This window comes from Urocitellus parryii, chromosome 7 (genome assembly GCF_045843805.1).
Source record: "Urocitellus parryii isolate mUroPar1 chromosome 7, mUroPar1.hap1, whole genome shotgun sequence".
NCBI classification, from domain to species: Eukaryota; Metazoa; Chordata; class Mammalia; order Rodentia; family Sciuridae; genus Urocitellus; species Urocitellus parryii.
The window spans coordinates 78385533-78407991 of NC_135537.1; the positions used below are offsets into that span (position 1 = coordinate 78385533).

Genomic DNA, 22459 nt, shown 5'->3' on the forward strand with positions numbered 1-22459 from the left:
AATATTGATCTACAAAGAAAATGTGATGATATTATGTGCCTCACTATTTAAGCACTGAAGACAGGTAGCAGTTTGCTCTCATTATGAGCAATGTGCTTATCAGTCAATATCAAGCACAATCACATGCACTGAAAACAGAATGGCTTAAGTTTTATGTTGGAAAGGAGAAAAATATATCATTTTTTTAATTAAAATTTCTACAAGATAAATGATAAAGTTACTCTGTGAAGAGGAATCACAAAAACATGATTAATAATAATGAGTGACTTTGACCAAATGTTTCACCTATTGACCTACTTGTATGTTACTATAATTTATTTGCATAAATTATGTTGATCTTATTTTCACATTATTATCTATTTTCTTCTGCAGTGTGAACCGATCACTTCTAGAACAATGCATGTTCAAATCCTATTTAATCTATCAATTCCTATTTAATCTCATTTAAATATTACATATTTAATTAAAATGATATTCTACAAAACATTGTAGAACATTATAATTCTATAATACTTATAATGCCCCTAAGCTTCTTTACATCACTATCATATTTAGAAATCTTTCATTCATAAGCAATAAACTAACTCCTTTGCATACAAAAAGCACTTTCTCAGTCATATAAGGTTATTGTGAGGTGAGAAGTTTGTTTTCTTCTATACAAAAAGATTATTTAACTGGCTCAAATTGCACATCCAGGATCAAATATTTAGGCAAAATGATTTAGAAGGAGGAACAAATATCCATATCAGTTCATTCATTCATTGTCTTAGCAAACATCTTCGACCTTAAATGAGACAGTGGAATCAAAAGAAACACACATTCATATTTAAAAAGCAGAAAAAATAGAAGAGATGAAACTTTTTGATTCCCTCTAAGAAAAACCTAGGTAATAAAATATCATTTATTTTTTTTCACACTAAATTATGTAAAGTAGGGGCTTTCTGTTTTTCACTCACAAGAATCAAAATGCAGAGAAGGCAATTAACTCACATGGCCCCCTACTTGCTAGCTTTGTGACAGGTTAGAAACCAGACCTGTCTTACTTCAGAATGGATCATTTTTTCCTTCTAACAAACAGAAAATCAAAGCAGATAGACAAACAATATGCCCCAGCATATGCATACACCCCAAAACTAACCTTGGGTGTGACATGATTTTTCAATTAAATATACTTTCTCAGACAGTATGCAATAAAATGATGGATAAAATAAGTAAACAAGAATAATATCAGATGTGTAGCTAACATAATAAGCAAAATGTCTCCACTGTCAGGAATGATGACAAAGTACAAAATCTACAGGAAAGAAATCTTTGAATACGAAGCAGGTTTTATTCACCCACCCAAGGTTACCACTCTCAGGTCTCAGGCCAGGGTAGGAGCTGCATTGTAGTCACCTCCTTATGCATGTTTACTTTATTTAGTGTGTGTAAAAAATTAGTCCTTATGACCAAATTCTTATACTAGAATACTCACTCATCTTGCACTCAACTCTGGATAAAAAAACAAAAACAAACAAAAAAAACCTTAAAAACCAATTTGCTCAAGAGTTTGTGAACATAAGTTGTCCCACAGACGGATTTGGGATGAGATTGACTCTACTTGTGTTCTGAAATCCTCAATGGAGAATTTAGTTTAAAGACTATCTGGGTCGCTAGTATCCCCAGGCACCTGGTAGAAACAAATGCAAATTTCTTTGTAACACATTTACACAGTCAAATTGCTACAGAATTTCCCCCAGAGAGAGCTGAGAAACAGGAATTCACAGTGAAAAATCACAGGAGGAAATACAGCAGCCCAATGAGTGATGCGGCAGCAAAACAAAAGGGACGAATGACAGATCTCCAAAAATGGCAGCTCATGGAACCTGGCCATACCATATAAATGGGATTGCTTAATATGGCTGATAGGAAAAGGTACAAATATATGATAGTGATATAAAATGTGATAAGAAAAATGTAAAATGGGATAGAATAGAGGAACTGGGGTTGCGGCTCAGTGGTAGAGCACTTGCCTAGCCTGTGTGATGCACTGGGTTCGATTCTCAGCACCGCATATAAATAAATAAATAAAATAAAGTCCCATCAACATCTAAATAAATATTTTAAAAAATGGGATAGATAGAACTTCTAGAAGTATAAAATGCACACAAATAGAAGGAGAAATTCAATGCACCCTTCAAATAATACACTCGGTTCCACCAAAGAGAACTGAAGAGTAATCTGAAGGAATTACCTTTGGTATTTCACAAAAGGACCAGTAAGTGCAAACTCTGAGAAGAGTAACAGAAGGAAAAATCAACAGAGCTTATCTAACCTCTGACCAGGAAATGGCATTGAGGGAAGAAACAGAGAAAGAGAGATAGGTAGAATTTTAGTAAATGGCTGAGAATTCCATAAAATTGGAAGAAATACTTCACCCCTCACATTCAAGTCCTGTGACTCCCAAGTAGCAAGGAAACTTTAATATAGATGCATCAGTGTGAAAATGCATATCACCACAGAGCAGGGTCAGGTAGGCAGAGGAGAGACAAGGACTCTTAACTCTTCAATGAACTCAGCAGGAGGAGAGAGCCCCTACAAACAAAAATACTTAGCTACATGGCCAGCTTTCCCAAAGTCTGAAATTCAACATGGGGACTGAGTAATCAAAACAATTAAATAAAGCAGATTTTAAAACTTTTTTAAAGTGAAGGAGGAAAAAAAATCAACTAAATACTGTTAAACACCATCACCTATTTATTACCTATATCCATCTATTTATCTATCTATGTAATTCTCTTTATTTACAGTATACACACATGCACTTATCAATATAGCTTAGACACAGACATATAATTTATGTACAATGAACAGAAAAAGACAATTAATTATAAATTAAATAAAAACCAGCTTTTCCATGTGGAAACAAATTAAATAATGAGGGATTTCTGAGGACCTGGAAGGTAGGGATAAGAAAGTATTTCTTAATCTGGTAAAGGGCACATAGTTGATTGCATCCTTCTTGACTTTTATACTCAAATAGCATAGTACAAAAATTAATTTGTACAAATATGCTGCATATTTGTAAGTCAACTCATCAATAAATTTGTAAATATAAACAATATAACTCATTAGTAAGTGTAACTAAGGATTATCTATTTTCTTTTTTTTTTATTTTTTTATTTTTTTATTTTTATTTTTTTATTGGTCGTTCATAACATTACATAGTTCTTAATACATCATATTACATGGTTGATTCACATGGATTATGAACTCCCGCTTTTACCCCGTATACAAATTGCTGTATCACATCAGTTTCCCTTCCATTGATTGACATATTGCCTTTCTAGTGTCTGATGTATTCTGCTGATTGTCCTATTCTCTACTATCCCCCCTCCCCTCCCCTCCCCTCCCCTCCCCTTTTCTCTCTCTACCCCTTCTACTGTAAATCATTTCTTCCATTTGTATTATCTTGTCTTACCCCTCCTTTCCTCTTATATGACATTTTTTATAACCCTGAGGATCGCCTTCCATTTCCATGCACTTTCCCTTCTCACTCCCTTTCCCTCCCACCTCTCATCCCTGTTTAATGTAAGTCTTCTTCTCAAGCTCTTCGTCCCTACCCTGTCCTTGTTTACTCTCCTTATATCAAAGGAGTCATTTGGAATTTGTTTTTTAAAGATTGACTAGCTTCACTTAGCATAATCTGCTCTAATGCCATCCATTTCCCTCCAAATTCTATGATTTTGTCATTTTTTAATGCAGAGTAATACTCCATAGTATATAAATGCCACATTTTTTTTATCCATTCATCTATTGAAGGGCATCTAGGCTGGTTCCACAGTCTTGCTATCGTGAATTGAGCTGCTATGAACATCGATGTAGCAGTGTCCCTGTAGCATGCTCTTGTTAGGGCTTTAGGGAATAGACCCAGAAGGGGAATAGCTGGGTCGAATGGTGGTTCCATTCCCAGCTTTCCAAGAAATCTCCATACTGCTTTCCAAATTGGCTGCACCAATTTGCAGTCCCACCAGCAGTGAACAAGAGTGCCCTTTTCCCCGCATCCTCTCCAGCACTTATTGTTGTTTGACTTCCTAATGGCTGCCAGTCTTACTGGAGTGAGATGGTATCTTAGGGTAGTTTTGATTTGCATTTCTCTGACTGCTAGCGATGGTGAGCATTTTTTCATGTACTTGTTGATTGATTGTAAGTCCTCCTCTGAGAAGTGTCTGTTCAGGTCCTTGGCCCATTTATTGATTGGGTTATTTGTTATCTTATTGTCTAATTTTTTGAGTTCTTTGTATATTCTGGTTATTAGGGCTCTATCTGAAGTGTGTGGAGTAAAGATTTGTTCCCAGGATGTAGGCTCCCTGTTTATCTCTCTTATTGTTTCTTTTGCTGAGAAAAAACTTTTTAGTTTGAGGAAGTCCCATTTGTTGATTCTATTCGTTAACTCTAGCGCTATGGGTGTCCTATTGAGGAATTTGGAGTCCGATCCCACAGCGTGTAGATCATAACCAACTTTTTCTTCTATCAGATGCCATGTCTCTGATTTAATATCAAGCTCCTTGATCCATTTTGAGTTAACTTTTGTGCACGGCGAGAGATAGGGATTCAGATTCATTTTGGTGCAAATGGATTTCCAGTTTTCCCAGCACCATTTGTTGAAGATGCTATCCTTCCTCCATTGCATGCTTTTAGCCCCTTTATCAAAAATAAGATAGTTGTAGTTTTGTGGATTGGTTACTGTGTCCTCTATTCTGTACCATTGGTCCACCCGCCTGTTTTGGTACCAGTACCATGCTGTTTTTGTTACTATTGCTCTGTAGTATAGTTTGAAGTCTGGTATCGCTATACCGCCTGATTCACACTTCCTGCTTAGTATTGTTTTTGCTATTCTGGGTCTTTTATTGTTCCATATGAATTTCATGATTCTTTTATCGATTTCTACAAGATATGCTGTTGGGATTTTGATTGGCATTGCATTGAACTTATATAGGACTTTTGGTAATATCGCCATTTTGATGATGTTAGTTCTGCCTATCCATGAGCAGGGTATATTTTTCCATCTTCTAAGGTCTCCTTCTATGTCTTTCTTTAGGGTTCTGTAATTTTCATTGTATAAATCTTTCACCTCTCTTGTTAGGTTGATTCCCAAGTATTTTATTTTTTTGGGGGATATTGTGAATGGAGTAGTTGTCCTCATTTCCGTTTCAGAGGCTCTGTCGCTGATATACAGGAATGCCTTTGATTTATGCGTGTTGATCTTATATCCTGCCACTTTGCTGAATTCATTTATTAGCTCTAATAGCTTCTTTGTAGACCCTTTTGGGTCTGCTAGGTATAGAATCATATCATCTGCAAATAGTGATAATTTAAGTTCTTCTTTTCCTATTTTTATGCCTTTAATTTCTTTCGTCTGCCTAATTGCTCTGGCCAGTATTTCGAGGACTATGTTGAACAAAAGTGGTGAGAGAGGGCATCCCTGTCTTGTACCAGATCTTAGAGGGAATGCCTTCAATTTTTCTCCATTCAAAATGATGCTGGCCTGTGGCTTATCATAGATTGCTTTTACAATGTTGAGGTATGATCCAGTTATCCCTAATTTTTCTAGAGTTTTGAACATAAAGGGATGCTGTACTTTGTCGAAAGCTTTTTCTGCATCTATCGAGATGATCATATGGTTCTTATTTTTAAGTCTATTGATGTGGTGAATAACATTTATTGATTTCCGTATATTGAACCAACCTTGCATACCAGGGATGAATCCTACTTGATCATGGTGTATAATTTTTTTGATATGTATTTGAATCCGATTCGCCAGAATTTTATTGAGGATTTTTGCATCAAGGTTCATTAGAGATATTGGTCTGTAGTTTTCTTTCTTTGAAGTGTCTTTGTCTGGTTTCGGAATCAGGGTGATGTTGGCCTCGTAGAAAGAATTTGGAAGTTCTCCCTCTTTTTCTATTTCCTGAAATAGCTTGAAAAGTATTGGTGTTAGTTCCTCTTTAAAGGTTTTGTAAAACTCTGCTGTATATCCATCCGGTCCTGGGCTTTTCTTAGTTGGTAATCTTTTGATGGTTTCTTCTATTTCCTCTATTGTTATTGGTCTGTTTAGGTTGTCTATATCCTCCTGGCTCAATCTGGGCAGATCATAAGACTCAAGGAATTTATCTATGCCTTCACTATCTTCTATTTTATTGGAGTATAAGGATTCAAAGTAATTTCTGATTATCTTCTGTATTTCTGAAGTGTCTGTTGTGATATTGCCTTTTTCATCCCGTATGCTAGTAATTTGGATTCTCTCTCTTCTTCTCTTTGTTAGCATGGCTAAGGGTCTGTCAATTTTATTTATTTTTTCAAAGAACCAACTTTTAGTTTTGTCAATTTTTTCAATTGTTTCTTTTGTTTCAATTTCATTAATTTCAGCTCTGATTTTAATTATTTCTTGCCTTCTACTTCTTTTGCTGTTGTTTTGCTCTTCTTTTTCTAGGATTTTGAGATGAAGTATGAGATCATTTATTTGTTGTTTTTTTCTTTTTTTGAGGAATGAACTCCAAGCAATGAATTTTCCTCTTAGAACTGCTTTCAATGTGTCCCATAGATTCCGATATGTTGTGTCTGTGTTTTCATTTAACTCTAGGAATTTTTTAATTTCCTCCTTGATGTCTTCTAAAACCCATTGATCACTCAGCAACCTATTGTTCATTCTCCAGGTGATGTTTGATTTTTCCTTTCTTCTTTTATCATTGATTTTCAGTTTCATTCCATTATGATCAGACAAGATGCATGGTATTATCTCTACCTCTTTGTATTGTCTAAGAGTTGCCCTGTGACATAGTATATGGTCTATTTTTGAGAAGGTTCCATGTGCTGCTGAGAAAAAAGTGTAGCTACTTGATGTTGGGTGGTATAGTCTATATATGTCAATTAAGTCTAGGTTGTTAATTGTGTTATTGAGTTCTATAGTTTCCTTATTTAACTTTTGTTTGGAAGATCTGTCCAGTGGTGAGAGAGGTGTGTTGAAGTCTCCCAAGATTACTGTATGGTGGTCTATTAGACTCTTGAACTTGAGAAGGGTTTGCTTGATGAACATGGCTGCTCCGTTATTTGGGGCATATATATTTATGATTGTTATGTCTTGTTGGTGTATGGTTCCCTTGAGCAGTATGAAGTGTCCTTCTTTATCCCTTTTGATTAGCTTTGGCTTGAAATCTATTTTATTAGATATGAGTATGGACACTCCTGCTTGTTTCCGTGGTCCATATGAGTGATATGATTTTTCCCAACCTTTCACCTTCAGTCTATGTACATCTTTTCCTATCACATGCGTCTCCTGTAGACAGCATATTGTTGGGTCTTGTTTTTTGATCCATTCTACTAGCCTGTGTCTCTTAATTGGTGAGTTTAAGCCATTAACATTTAGGGTTATTATTGAGATATGGTTTGTTCTTCTATCCATATTTGTTTATTGATGTTACTAAACCTGATTTGTTATCCTCTTTGACTACTTTCCCCCCTTTACTGTCCTACCTCCCATTGTTGGTTATCAATGTTATTTTCCATTTCCTCTTCCTGTAATGTTTTGCCAAGGATTTTTTGAAGAGATGGTTTTCTAGCTGCGAATTCTTTTAACTTTTGTTTATCGTGGAAGGTTTTAATTTCATCTTCTAACCTGAAGCTTAATTTTGCCGGATACAAGATTCTTGGTTGGAATCCATTTTCTTTAAGCGTTTGAAATATGTTATTCCAGGATCTTCTAGCTTTTAGAGTCTGTGTTGAGAGATCAGCTGTTATTCTGATTGGTTTACCCCTAAATGTAATCTGCTTCCTTTCCCTTGTAGCTTTTAAAATTCTCTCCTTGTTCTGTATGTTGGACATCTTCATTATAATGTGTCTTGGTGTGGATCTCTTATGATTTTGCACATTCGGCGTCCTGTAGGCTTCTAGGATTTGGGATTCTGTCTCATTCTTCAAGTCTGGGAAGTTTTCTTGTATTATTTCACTGAATAGATTGCTTAATCCTTTGGTTTGGAGCTCTGTGCCTTCCTGTATCCCAATGACTCTTAAGTTAGGTCTTTTGATATTATCCCATAGCTCTTGAATGTTCTGCTCATGGTTTCTTAGTAGACTTGCTGAGCTATCTATGTTCTTTTCAAGTTGAAATACTCTGTCTTCATTGTCTGATGTTCTATCTTCTAAGTGATCCACTCTGCTGGTAGTATTCTCAATTGAGTTTTTAAGTTGGTTTATTGTTTCCTGCATTCCTAGTATTTCTATTTGTTTGTTTTTTATTACCTCTATCTCCCTGTGAAATTGATCTTTAACTTCCTGGATTTGTTTGTCAATGTGATCTTTCATTGTCTGATTTTGCTGTCTCATGTCTTCCTTGAGACTCCAGATCATCTGAAGCATGTATGTCCTGAGCTCTCTATCTGACATTCCATCTGTTGCAGCTATTACCTCTTCTAAAGTTGAGTTGACCTGCATTGCCTGTGGTCCTTTCTTTCCTTGTCGTTTCATACTGCTGGCGTTTCTTTCTGCTTGGTGAAATTGTTGTGTCTTTGATATTTTCCCCCTCTATTTATTTATATTGCTCTTGTATAGTTGAAAAATCACCCTTGCAGGGCAGGTAGTGGCTGTGATCCTCCTCCAATTAGTGTGATCCGTCTACCATGCTGGCAGGCCCTAGGTCTGCTTTGCTGGTCGGTCAAAGGTCCACCTACCCAGCAGGCGCCAGGGGCACCTGTGTCACTCCATAGGTTGCTGGGCCTAACCTCCTGAAGGGTTGCAGGTTCGCCTCGCTTGCAGGCACTGGGGGAGGGGCCGGTTCCGCCCCTCAGCAGGCTTTGGGCTCGCTCTGCTGCTGTTCACAGTCCCTCCTCCCTGCAGACACTGGGGGAGGGGACGGGCCTAGCCCTCAGCCGTCCGCCGCCGGACCTGTCCTAGTGGGTCCGGTCAGCGTTCCCCGCCGGCGCGTGTAGCTGCAGTCCCTTGGCTGGTTGCTGGGCCTGACCCGCCCGCCCGTGGCTTGCAGGTTCGCCTCGCTTGCAGGCACTGGGGGAGGGGCCGGTTCCGCCCCTCAGCAGGCTTTGGGCTCGCTCTGCTGCTGTTCACAGTCCCTCCTCCCTGCAGACACTGGGGGATGGGACAGGCCTAGCCCTCAGCCGTCTGCTGCCGGACCTGTCCTAGTGGGTCCGGTCAGCGTTCCCCGCCGGCGCGTGTAGCTGCAGTCCCTTGGCTGGTTGCTGGGCCTGACCCGCCCGCCCGTGGCTTGCAGGTTCGCCTCGCTTGCAGGCACTGGGGGAGGGGCCGGTTCCGCCCCTCAGCAGGCTTTGGGCTCGCTCTGCTGCTGTTCACAGTCCCTCCTCCCTGCAGACACTGGGGGAGGGGACGGGCCTAGCCCTCAGCCGTCCGCCGCCGGACCTGTCCTAGTGGGTCCGGTCAGCGTTCCCCGCCGGCGCGTGTAGCTGCAGTCCCTTGGCTGGTTGCTGGGCCTGACCCGCCCGCCCGTGGCTTGCAGGTTCGCCTCGCTTGCAGGCACCGGATTATCTATTTTCTAAATCAACTTCAGTTCTCATACTGTTGCCCATCTCATGACAAAAAAATTACTGATGTGTAATGAAAGAAAAGGCAAAAAAAAATGCTCTAAGCTGTTTGGGAGGTAGAGTTAAAGCTCTCTCATTATTAGTTTAATTTCAAAAGTTTCAAACTTTACTTTTGTAGGTTAAAATAATAATAGATAGTTATTTTTCCAGTTTTTATTTTGAAAAAAAATATTAAACATACAAGAATGTCTAAATGTTCAATCTTATAATTTTAATCTAAAATTAACTAAATGCATGCATTGGCTACACTCATTTTTGTTCTCTCTGTCCAGATATTGATGGAGATACTGTTTTTACTGAGCCATTTCTGAGATAGATATCATTACACTTCACCCCTAAACTAGACCAGCCTACATTGTTTAAGATTAAGTGTTTTTCCAATGTTAATTTTCTCCAATTATCACTCTAATTTAATTTGATTGCCACCATAATCTAATGTGTCATGCATATTTATGCATCCCCAATTGATTAATAATATCCTCCATATGTACTCTGCCCAATGTAAAATCAAACTGATATACAGTCAGCTCTTCATATCCAAAGTTTCTGTATCAAAAAACTCAGACAACCATGGATAGAAAATATCTGGAAACAAGTTACATCTCTACTGTAACATGATACATTTACATGTATCATGTAAAATGTATCAAAATCATATTATTTCAAAATCATTATACATTTTGCGTCCTTATTCTTTAAATAATGCTGAATTATAATAATGTACATATCCTTTATAATGTATTTATATAAGTACAGGGCTGGGGTTGTAGCTCAGTGATGGGGTGAAATCAATACTTTAAAAAAATAAGTAAACATGTAGAGGTGATTAAAGCATATAGAAACATGTCTTATTCAACTTTGCACAGCTATAACCAAATGGCTGACAAGAACAACTTAGGAGGAAAGATTCCTTTGGGTTCACAGTTTCAGAGGCTCAGTACATGGTTGGCTGCATCCATAACTTTGGCTCCTTGATGAGACTGGAACATCAGGCAGAAGGGTGTGGAGGAGGAAAGCAGCTCAGCACATGATAGCCAGGAAGCAGAGAGAACTCCACTAACTAGGAATAAAATATAACCCTCAAATGAATGCCTCCTGCTAGACCCTACCTTCTTCGAGTTACCACCCATTCAAGTGGATTAATCTACTGATTCGTTTATGGTTCTCATAATCAAATTGTTTCACCATTGAGAATGCTCTTGCGTTGTCTCACACATGAGCTTTTGGTGAACACCTATACCATAAGATGTGTGTAGGTACATGCAAATACAGCATCCCCTACACCTTGATGGAGTCATGTTCTGACAAACCCACCATTAATTCAAAAGTGCACTTGATTTATATAACCTACTGAACACCATAGTTTAACAGCACAGTACAATGGTAGAGTATCAGTTATTGACCCTGGTAATTACTTGACTAATGGAAGCTACAGCTCACTGCTGCTGACCAGCAACACGGGATTATCATACAGTAGCATTTAGCATTTAGCTAGTCCAGTGAAGAATCCAAATTTGAAACTCAAAGTACAGGTCCCAGTAAATTCAAAATTTGAAGAATGGTTTCTACTTAATGTTTATTAATTCAGGTCTATCCTCACTGTGCCATTTTACACCAGGGACTATAGCCTATGCAGATTTTGGTATTCATAGGGGTTCTGGACCCTACTCCCTTGCAGGCCCAGGGATGACTACAGTATATTCTTCCTATGTTCCTAGTATCCTTCATCCTGATGCTATTTTACTTAAAGCCCTGAGATGAGTTCTACATAATATTATTTCAATACAATGCTCAGAGAAGGGGTGATCTTCTGCTCGATTGAGAAGAAACTGATTTTGTGTAATTTTTCCTAAATTTAATTAATTCTTAAATGAAGATTTGTTTTGTTGTATCATTTATCTCCACAGTCCTTCTCCATTGGTTGCCTCTTGGCCAACTCATGTGCTCAACAATATTGAACAAAATACAGAGGATGGGGGGAAAAAGGCTTTTTTGTGTGTGTTTTTTCTATATGTACACCTTTCTATCATTCTCCTTACCTTGTTGAGCTTCTGTCAACACTTCTTCATGTTTCCTGTACTGTTCTATTTTGATCTGGCTTCAGGCTGTTCCACACCCTTGAATCAGTCACAAATGGAATTGGCTGAGACCAGATTACAGTAGTGGGAACATAGTCTATGGCTCCTTTCCAGTTCACCCCTTGAATCAATTAGCTTTCTCTCTTTCCAGCTTAATACCTCCTCCTCACTATAAATCCCACCACATGCTATTCAAAGGTTGGTGCTGTGTAAGTGCAGAGACTACTAGAATGATTAACGTACAACCACACTCTCCAGAGTCTCATGGTTTTTTGGAGGAAGGAAACATGCCAACAGAGAAGAGCAATAAATACCATCAGGCTTGGAGAGAAAAATGTGAACAGGTTCAGTGGAAACTCCAATTACCCCCAAGTCTGTGAAGCCAATACTGGTTTGTTAATTTATTTTGAGCTCCATATCCATCTATCATTCTCTGAGGTTTTGTCCTGATGGAGTTCTCAGGAGCAACTCTAGCTGAACATATCTCAATTCAACTTTTATCTTACTGCCCCCTGAAATCTCATCTTCCTCCTCAGATTCTTGCTTTACACTATAGCCCACCAATCCACTTTGTACCCTACTGAAATCCTACCCTACCATTAGCTACTAACAGTTTCCCATGAGTCACAATCCTTAATTACCAGATGCACTTTCAACACTTGTTAACTGTGTACACGATTTCACATCTGATTAAACTGTCTGTTCCCCTCATGTATCTTACAAATTTTACCTCATATTTAAGAAAGGTATCTGAATTATATCCTTTGGAAGCAGCTCCCGATGTTGACCTTTGCATTCTGTGTAATTTATATATATATATATATATATATATATATATATATATATATCTCCACATTTTATCATGTTTCATGTGAATAAAGGTATGTGTTGAATCCTTACTATGTGCTTGTTTTACAAGCATTAAATCATTTAATCTTTATGAATTACCCACTTAGTTAGACCATGATGTGATTTACTAGTAAAGAAACAAAGAAAATATTATGCTTCTCATTTAGTTATAAGGAAGCTGGGAAATGAGGGATGTCAGTGGCTCTAGTGGTGAAGGTTAACTCCTAATAGTGAAACACCACTTAAGGTATGACAGAGAGATTTTCAGCACTGCTTTGCGAATTTAGCAATCTCTGTAAAACTGAAAGGAAGGGACACTCTAGGCTTTAAGATTAGGCTATTTTATTATCTATCTATTAGAAATGTCCATTCTCTAGATGGTAATGGGCTACTATTACTATTAATTTTTAATTGGAAAATACACCCTTTCCTAGTATTTTCACCCATTTGGTGGCACCTTCCCCAAAAGTTCAAAAATGGATGAGAAACACTTTGTACGTCATATAAAAATCAAACATAAATAGTGATTAATACAGAATTAAACTGATAGCTTCTCTATCCCTTTTACTTCCCAGTGACTTTCCCATGTACCATTAGGGAAAATCAAATTTTATAGAATACAGTCCATGGGTCTACAAATAGATGCATAGATAGTTAAACAAGTGTGGTATACATATACAACAGAATATTATCCAGCCATAAAAGAAGGAAACTCTGCCATTTGTGAAAGCTTAGACAGATGTGGGGAATAGTTTAAGTGAAATAAGACAGGCATAACAAGGTAAATTCTGCATGATCTCATTTGTGTGTGGAGTCTAAAAATGTAAATTTCATAAAAACAGAGAGTAGAAAGTTATTTCTAGGAACTGAGAAATGAAGGAAATGGGAACAGGCCCAATCAAAAAGTATAGATGAATTTTTCAATTATCAAATGAACAAGATCTTGATATTTAATGTACAACCTGGGTAAAAGTCGTTACACACCATACTATGAGCCAACCATAAGAGTGTACATCTTGAAAACAGTCATGTGCCATGTAATGTTTCAGTCACTGACAGACTGTATACATAAAGGTCCCATAAGACCCAGTGACGAAGTATACAAGGACACCCTGTGGTGTTCCCACAAGAACATTTCTCAGAACGGTTCCCAGTGTTAAACAGCATGACTATATATACGATATTTATTGTCAATTAAATATTTTAAGACTCAAAACATTTAAAAAGTCAATCATTGACATATGAGCATTTTAAACTATTTACATATGTGCATGTGCATACACACACGCACACGCACACACATACACACACATAATGTGAATGTCATGCATGCGTGCATGCACAAACTGTGATCTCTTTGTTGGACTCCAGTGAATGGCTCTCTGATGTGGGAAAATGAAAACAAAAATCATCCTTTCCCACTTGTGGGGGAACTAGCATGACTCTCAGGTTAAATGACAGTATGCTCTTTTAAATTTACCTTCAGGAAATTGTGTTCTCACTAGTGGGATAACTAATTATGTGTATTCTCCCACAAGAAAAACAGGAGGGAGTCGTGTTGATACTTAAGTCTAATCATGCCAGCAAAAACACTGCTGTGGGACTGACTATACACACAAGATGTACCTGGCAGTTCTGCCATATTTGTGATTTAATTTCCAAGATTTTCTTATCTTTTTTTTTTTTTTAGCAACATCTTTTAAACTCGTATCTCTGTGGTAAAATACTCAGTAGTCTTGGATTGGTATTAGTTCTATTGACCTTCTAAAACTATTCTTGTTAATATTTAAAACCAGCCAAGGCTAAATTTAATCCTTTTTCTTCAGGGCACATCAAAGGGGATGACAACACCAGGGCAGTCATTGTCATCTCTGATTAAGTATGGCAAACGGTTCACAGGGACCACAGGAGCTGGATGTTTGATTTCTGATCATCAGGGGGAGATGATGGACTTCTTTTATGTTTAGCTGATGGTTTAACATATCTATCTGACAACTGCGATGTTTCATTCTGATTGTCACTCTCTGTACCTATGGATTTGAATCATTGCTGTCTACATTCTGTTACTCTTTCTAATTATCACAGATGGTACAGGCTTCATCTGATATGGACTCAAGGCTAAAACCTCAATTATAATCTCTGAACAAATCACAGAATCTTCTTGTAACATAGCTCATGGAAATTTTGGAGGTAAAAATGGAACCTTCCTTTGCTGACAAAAGTCAAAGTAAATGCATGGAATCTTTCAGTTTTAACTCTGGCTATGTCCGGTAAATGAAAATATTTACATGCCTTTCTAAATGATCTATAGTTTACAAAATTTTCTGCATATAACTGGAATAAAAGTGTCAGATATGGGGCTGGGGTTGTGGCTCAGCGGTAGAGCACTTGCCTAGCATGTGTGAGGCACTGGGTTTGATCCTCAGCACCACATAAACATAAATAAATAAAATAAAGGTATTATGCCCAACTACAACTAAATATCTGTGTTATATACATGTGTTTTATATATATATAAAACACATATATTTAAAAAGTGTCAGATGTGTAAATGTGCTAGATTATTTTTCCTCTACCCCATTTCTGTATGCCCTCATAACTCTGTATGAGAGCTACTGCAAACTTATAGATGCCCCACGTTCATCTCCATCTCCTGTCTGATGCAGGTTAATGTTAAATCATCTACATAATGAACTCACTCTGATGGAGTCCCCAGAGCTCAGCTCCACATCATTTGCTAATACAGTTCATCAGGCTGCAGTATTTCTGTGCTGCCCTTGTACTCATCGCAGTCCTGTGTGATGAGTCTCAGAACCCAGTTTATGAGGTAAATTCTCTTCCCAGGGATCCCTTCACCTTCTCCTCCCTTCCAATAAAGTCCTGCTCAAATACCTACCATCAATTTTCAATCTGGATTCTTGCAACTGAGCTCAGTCCTAGTAGATATCAAGGGTTTCAGAGCAAGGAGTCAACAGGATCACTCAACATGGATAGCTGGGAGTTGTCCACTCTAGTAATGATTGAACTATAGACACTAACATTTTGCCTGATTGTAATCCTCCAATTGCTCAGTTTTGTGCATTGCCCTCTAAAATCTTTTTGCTTACGCTCATATATCAGTGTTTATTTTTTATGTTCAGTAGGTCAATGTCAGGTTTCAGGAGTACACTGCTGCCTCTATTTCTGCTGTGGATATATTGTCAGGTTCATCACTAACTCCACAACCCAGGATTGTTCCACTGCCATACATGAGCCTCACTGTCTAGGAGCTTTCTCTTAGCATGAGCTGGGAATACCAGAAGTTTCAGGTAATAAGAAATCTACAAGCAGCCTTCAGCTCATGAGATGGGTCTGGAAACATAAATATCTACTTCCTCCCTATCGTAGAATAGGAAAACTTACATTACATATAAGTTTATATTCTTTTGGTGGTTTCAGCATGGTAATCTTAATTTTCTCCCTAAAGGTTAAACACCTGATGACAATATTATTATTTTAAGACTATGGTAGACAGTCCAATGAAGCACTTGAAATTAAGGAATAGTGAATAGTTGTAGAAAAAAAAAGAAAAAGCATATGCAATCACCTCAATTGACAGAAAAAAAGCATCTGACAAAGTTTAACACTATTCACTATAAAATTCAACACCAGTTCAATGCTCAATGATCTAGAATAGAATGAGAACACCTTACCATAATAAAGACCATAAATGAAAAGCATTATATTCAAAGCCGAAAGATTCAAATATTTTTTCTGTGAGATCAGTAATAAAGCAAAGATGCCTACTTTAACCATTTCTAAATCAACATATTACTGAAAGTTCAAGCCTGAATAGTTAGGCAAGAAAAATAAATAAAAGGCACCCAAATTGGGAGCGAGAAAGTAAGTTGATCTCTATTCAGATATGATAAAAACTTTTGTGTAGAAAACCTAAATATTCTTCAAAAAAAAACTTTTCAAACTAATGAACAAATTTAGTAAAATATCATGGTACAAAATCAACATGCAAAATTCACATTCCTGTTAATGAACAATCCAAAAAGAAATTTAAGAACACAATCTTCTAACAGTATAATCAGACTAAAACAGTAAACAATTAACCAAAGAAGTGAAAGATTTGTAAAATAAACACTACTGAAATTCAGTAGTAGCAAACACATAAATAAGTGGAAATATATCCCATGCTCATCGATCAGAAGTTGTAAAAATTTAAAACTTCCATAACATTCAAAGTGATTTACAGATTCAATAAAAGTCCTAACAAAATTACATTAGCATTTTCTGTATAAATAGAAAAATCTACTCTGAACTTCATATAAATCTCAAGGAATCCCAGATAGTCACACAATTTGGAAAATGAACAAAGCTGGATGCCACATACTTTCTAATTTCAAATTTCTTAATAAATACACAGTGGAAAATGAAATAGTGTGTTACTGGAATAAAGACAAATATAAAGATCAATGGATCATATGGAGCACAGAACCACAACCTTGCATATATAGTAAATTATTTTTTACAAGAGTTTCAAGATGCACATGGTGTTAGAAAACTAGTTTCCAAATGCAAAAGAATCAATGGACCCTTACCAAACACCATATACATAAAACAACTCAAAGGGAAAGGACATATAAGTAAGAGTTAAAACTATAAATACAAGAAAACATACAAGAAAGGTTGATGACACTGGATTTGACAGTGGTTTCTTAGATATAGCACAACACCCAGTTAAAGAAAAAATAGAAACATTGAATCTAATCAAAACTAAGCTTTTTTTTGCATGAAAGAGAGCTATCAACACAGTGAAATGGCAATCCATAAGTTAGAAAAAAAACATTTGCAAATCACAAATTTGGTAAGGGATTACTATGCGAAATAAAGAATTCCTGCAACTCAACTTCGAAATAACACCACCAAAATGGGCACAGGATATGAAGAGACATTTTTCTAAAGAAATATATAAGTGGATAATAAGTTCATAAAACAATGATCAGCCTTACTAATAAATAGAAGAGTGCAAATGAAAACCATGAGATTCCAATCACACTCATATGAATACCTATTATCAAAAATACGTAAAATAAAAGGTTTGAAGTAGAATGTGGAGAAATTAAAAGCCTTCTGCACTACTTGTTGAAACAGAAAAGAATGCAGCTACTGTGGAAAATAGTATGGCAGTTCCTTGAAAAAATTAATCAAAGAACTATTGTTTTATCTATTTCATTTTGGGATATATACACAAAAGAATTAAGTATTGGGACTCAGAATTATTTGCATACTCACATTCAGGGCAGAACTTTTAGAAAGATCCAAAAGGTTGAAGCAACCTTTTAGATAGTAGTCCACTGTTGAATGGGTAGGTAAACAAAGTCCTATATAAATACAATGAAAATTAATATGTCATAACTGGAAACGAAATTCTGAGATAGATGTATCTCAAAAATATTATGATGAATTCTTTGAGATAGATGACCATCAAAAACATTATGCTAAGCGAGATATAGAGAGGATCGAATATTCCATGATTTTGCTTATATAAATTACCTAGAATATCAATACATAGAGGGACAAAATGTACAACAGGGATTATGAGGACTAAAGCAACTAATTAGTAGGGGATGACAAATATTTTGGAAATAAATAGTGTGGTGCTTGTGACAATAATGCATGTACACTTTGTCACTGAACTGCACATTTTAAAATTTCTGAAATGGTAATACTTTTGTTATGTGTAATTAAAAAAAATTTTTTAGTTGTTGATAGACCTTTATTTTATTTGTTTATATGCAGGGCTGAGAATCAAAGCCAGTGCCTCACACATGACCAGGCAAGTGTGCCACTTCTGAGCCCCAGCCCCAGCCCCTTGTTACATGTATTTTATAATAACTTTTTAAAAGTTTAGCTGACCAGGTATGCATGGTTCTATTTCTGGACCATCTTTAATGTTCCACAGATTGATGTGCCCATATTTATGAAAATATCACACTGTGCTTATTTTTCAAAACTTACAGCATGTTCTGAGATCAAGACATATAAAATTTCATATAAAACATTTTTCTATTTATTCAAGATAATTTTAGCTATTACAAGTCTTTTGTATTTCTAAGAAAATTTTAGAATCAACATGAACAGTTATAAAAATATGTTGGGATTTTGAACTAATTTGTGATAGTTAAGAAGACATGACAACTTGTCAATTTTAGTGCTCAATTCATGATCATGATGTGTTTCTCCATTTACTTCCTCATTTCATTTAACTTTTTTTTTTATTATGGTTTAGTAGTTTCAGGGTAGACCCCATATACATTTTTTGTTACATTTATTTCCTAATATATTATATTTTGACATACTATAAATTACATTTTTTTCTTTTTTTCCATTGCTTGTTACCAGCTATCGAAACACAATTCACTTGGATTGTCATCATTATTTCTAGCAACCTTGCCACACTTATGTGTCATTTTATTTTTTGTAGATTTATTTGGAATTTCTCTGTTTTACATTATGAAATTCACAAATAACCCAATTTTAACTCTTTCCTTAAAATTATTATGCTGTGTATATCTATTTTCTTACTTTCTGTACCAGGTAGAACATATGGAATCTCAGGTAAAAGTTAGGCAAGCAATGATCACCAGTTTGTTTCAGTCTTGCAAAGAAAGCTCTGTGTTAACCATAACGTTAGTGAAAAATAATCATTACGTTATTCGTATTTTGTTGAAAGTAAATCACTTTTTTATATTTGTTGGCATTACAATTAAAAGTTTCCCCTTAACTGTATTTGAATCCTTCCCAGAATTATAAGCTTTATTTATAGGCACAATTTATCTTCAAAAAGGAGATTCGGTCTATGTGTATTAGTGTCTTGACTGCAAAATTAAAATCGATACATTATTTCAGTGAAAATACTGAGTTTCACTCATTACATTTAACTGATCCAGGAACTGTGTGATTTATTTATTCCAGAGACTTATGTGAATATACCTCTTCTCACAAAAAAAAAAGGAAAAGAAAGAAAAAATATCTATCACTCTTCTGTTATTAACCAAGAGGAGGAAAGGGCAACCCCATGGAAACAGTTTAATCAGCCTTGATATCCAAGTCCATGATTCAGGATGATTTAAATGGTCTGTGACAAAAGAATAGTTAACAGTCTGCAAAATGTCCATTATCTTCAGTTAGCAAAGGCCTATTGATTTAGGACCTTGTGTGACTCCCATAGGGTGTGAGTAAGAAGTGATGTGAAAACTCCAATTCAGCATTATTCACCACCAGCAAAACACTCGGAGGTAAGTCTGTTAGGAAGGTACAAATTAAATCTTCATGCTAAATAGTTGTAGATGTCTGGGGAAATCAGGGAGCAGAACGTTTGATACTATCTATAATTTTCTTCTGAGGTCACATATGGCAATCCTGTTAAAATGATGTCTTTAACGAGGTTGTACAATGAATGAAAAACTCTAGAAATTGCCCTGTTTATGATAAAATCTGTTTGTTAAATAAAATCTAAGCTCACCTAAGGATGTCTTCCACAGCTGTACTTCTTTGCTAGAAAATACACCTATCTGTTTGTGTAGTAATTTATGCCTCTTTCTGAAGCACGGCTTGACATATCAAGAGCATAGAGAGTTGTAGAGAAGAGCTGCCTAACACTTAGGTATAATTCTATCTTGGAGGTCCACAGAATCCTTCAGGTATAATCCTAGGGTCAGTCATTCACCATGAGTTCAGTGACTGCTACTGAGACCCTCCTGCCTCACTGGCATTGGGAAAAGGGTTCAAAGTGATGCAAGATAAAACAAATGCATGCGACACAATCTGGCACCTTCTCAATTAGCCCTTGTCTGAGAAGGTAGGATACACTCTATGATCAGAAAATGCAAGTGCAAGTCACTCCTATGAAAGATGAACGTCCTTGTGATGACATCCAGGAGCCCACAGACACTGAGCTAGAGGTGATGTGTTTGTGGATCCAGCAAAATCCTCAGACCGGGGCGTGGTTTAGCCTTATGAACAACAATTGCATGTAGGACCATTGACTAGGCTCTCAATGAACAAGAAAAATATAAATATTTCTTAACAAAAGACAAAAGTGAACAACTTAACAAAAGTAAGAGCTACTTACACCAGAATAGAAAGGCTCACCAGACACACAAATCACATCCTGTTCCTGGATGATCAGAATATCTTTGGCTAGGTGCAGCCGGACTTTGAAAGGCTCCTGATTACCATCCTGCAGCAAACAAATCCCTGTCTTTGTCTTCAGAGAAAAAAGAAGAAGGAAAAAAAAAGAACAAAGTATAGTTATAGGTTATAATTTTATGGCCTATTTACAGCCAAACCCATTAAATAACATTTCACAGCTGGGAAATATATACTTTGGTGAGTCTGATATTTATTACTTTATTGTACAGAGAAATGGTAAAACCATTTTAAACAAATTAGACGCATGGATTATGGACATTATGTCAACAATGCCACATGAAATTTTGGAAACTAAGAATTATAACAAAAGTACTGTACTATGTTTGAAAAATAATAAGAGTTTATATGAATACTTACTTTTAATTTGAACATAAAAGTAATAGTTTTATTGAGATACAATTAACATTTCATATAACTTGACTTTTTAAAGTATATAGTTAATTTTTTATAATATTCAGATGTACAAGCATCAAAATGAGCAATTCTAGAACATTTTGAACATCTGTGAAATAACTGCATACCTCTGTCTCTCCCTGCCCAAGCCTAGACAAACACTAATTTACTTTCTGTATCCATCATAAAATTTGGCATCTGGACACATACCTACTTAACATATCAGGGATTGAACTCAGGGGAACTCAACTACTAAGCCACATCCCCAGCCCTATTTTGTATTTTATTCAGGGATGGGTCTCACTGAGTTGCTTAGTGCCTCGTTTTTTGCTGAGGCTGGCTTTGAACTCACGATCCTCCTTCCTCAGCCTCTGGAGCCTCTGGGGTTACAGGAATGCTCCACTGTGCCTGACCCTACTTAACTTTCAGTGTAACTGCTCTATACTAGCATTCCTATTTGTCCCACACTTTGTACTTCAGATGGAATGAGGAAAAGTGGTAAGTGAATTATCTAAATTAATGATATAAAACAGATCCTAATTTAAAGTCCAAAAACTTTTGTTCCTAAATGAATCAACGTGCTTCGCATATTTTTGGAAAATGTGAAGAAAAGACTGTGAGGACTTCTGAACCTTGTACTACAGAGCTTTAAATCACAGACTTCATAATCACTGAAGAAGACTGGATCTTGTCAGCCTCAAAAACCTTGATTTTATTATAGTCACCCTAGCAAGGGCATTTAGCATTCCTATTTGTCATGCTATGAACCGAAATTCATGTCAAACAGAATATAATCTCTAATTCTTATTATGAACTAAAAAGTCAACAGGAGCAATGACTACTTCAGAAATGCCTTTTTTTTGTTTGATCAATTAATGAATCATTCTTGATGAATGGATAATACATAGGGAGGCATATTTATCCTTAGTATTTGAGAGTTGTATTACCCCAGACAAATAATACCAGGTTTTCTTGTGTAATTTAATTTTCCATGGGGATTCTTAGGAGTTTCTTTCTTTGGAAGAATTTTCCAGAATGTTGACGAGCATATATTTAGATACTGCAGCTTCCAAAGCTAGCTCTTTCTGCAAACTGATTTATCACATGTACAGAGGCACACCATTTTATCCTCCATATTACATACAATCATACACCCGCCTGTAAGTATTTTAAAGGGTGCATGTCTTTTTTAGGAAGTACAGAAGCTTTTTTAAGAGCAAGGACAACATTCTTTTCTCATCTCTGGCAGCAGCACTCAGCAGATGCTCACTAAATCATGCCGATTAATCTATTCACCAGTGTCATTCAACTGGATATGTCCAGAGGACAAAAATATTTCAGAACAAG

The 22459-nt window shown here is 36.4% G+C and overlaps 1 protein-coding gene across 2 annotated transcripts in view; it reads right to left on the reverse strand.

Moving 5' to 3' along the window:
- Positions 1-22459, reverse strand: part of Sntg1 (syntrophin gamma 1) — a 345728-nt gene that overhangs the window by 316838 nt on the left and 6431 nt on the right. For both annotated transcript variants that reach the window (XM_026395196.2, XM_026395195.2), the window contains exon 2: positions 20640-20774. In XM_026395196.2, coding sequence (XP_026250981.1) covers positions 20640-20774 — 135 coding nt within the window. The remainder of the gene's footprint in view (positions 1-20639; positions 20775-22459) is intronic.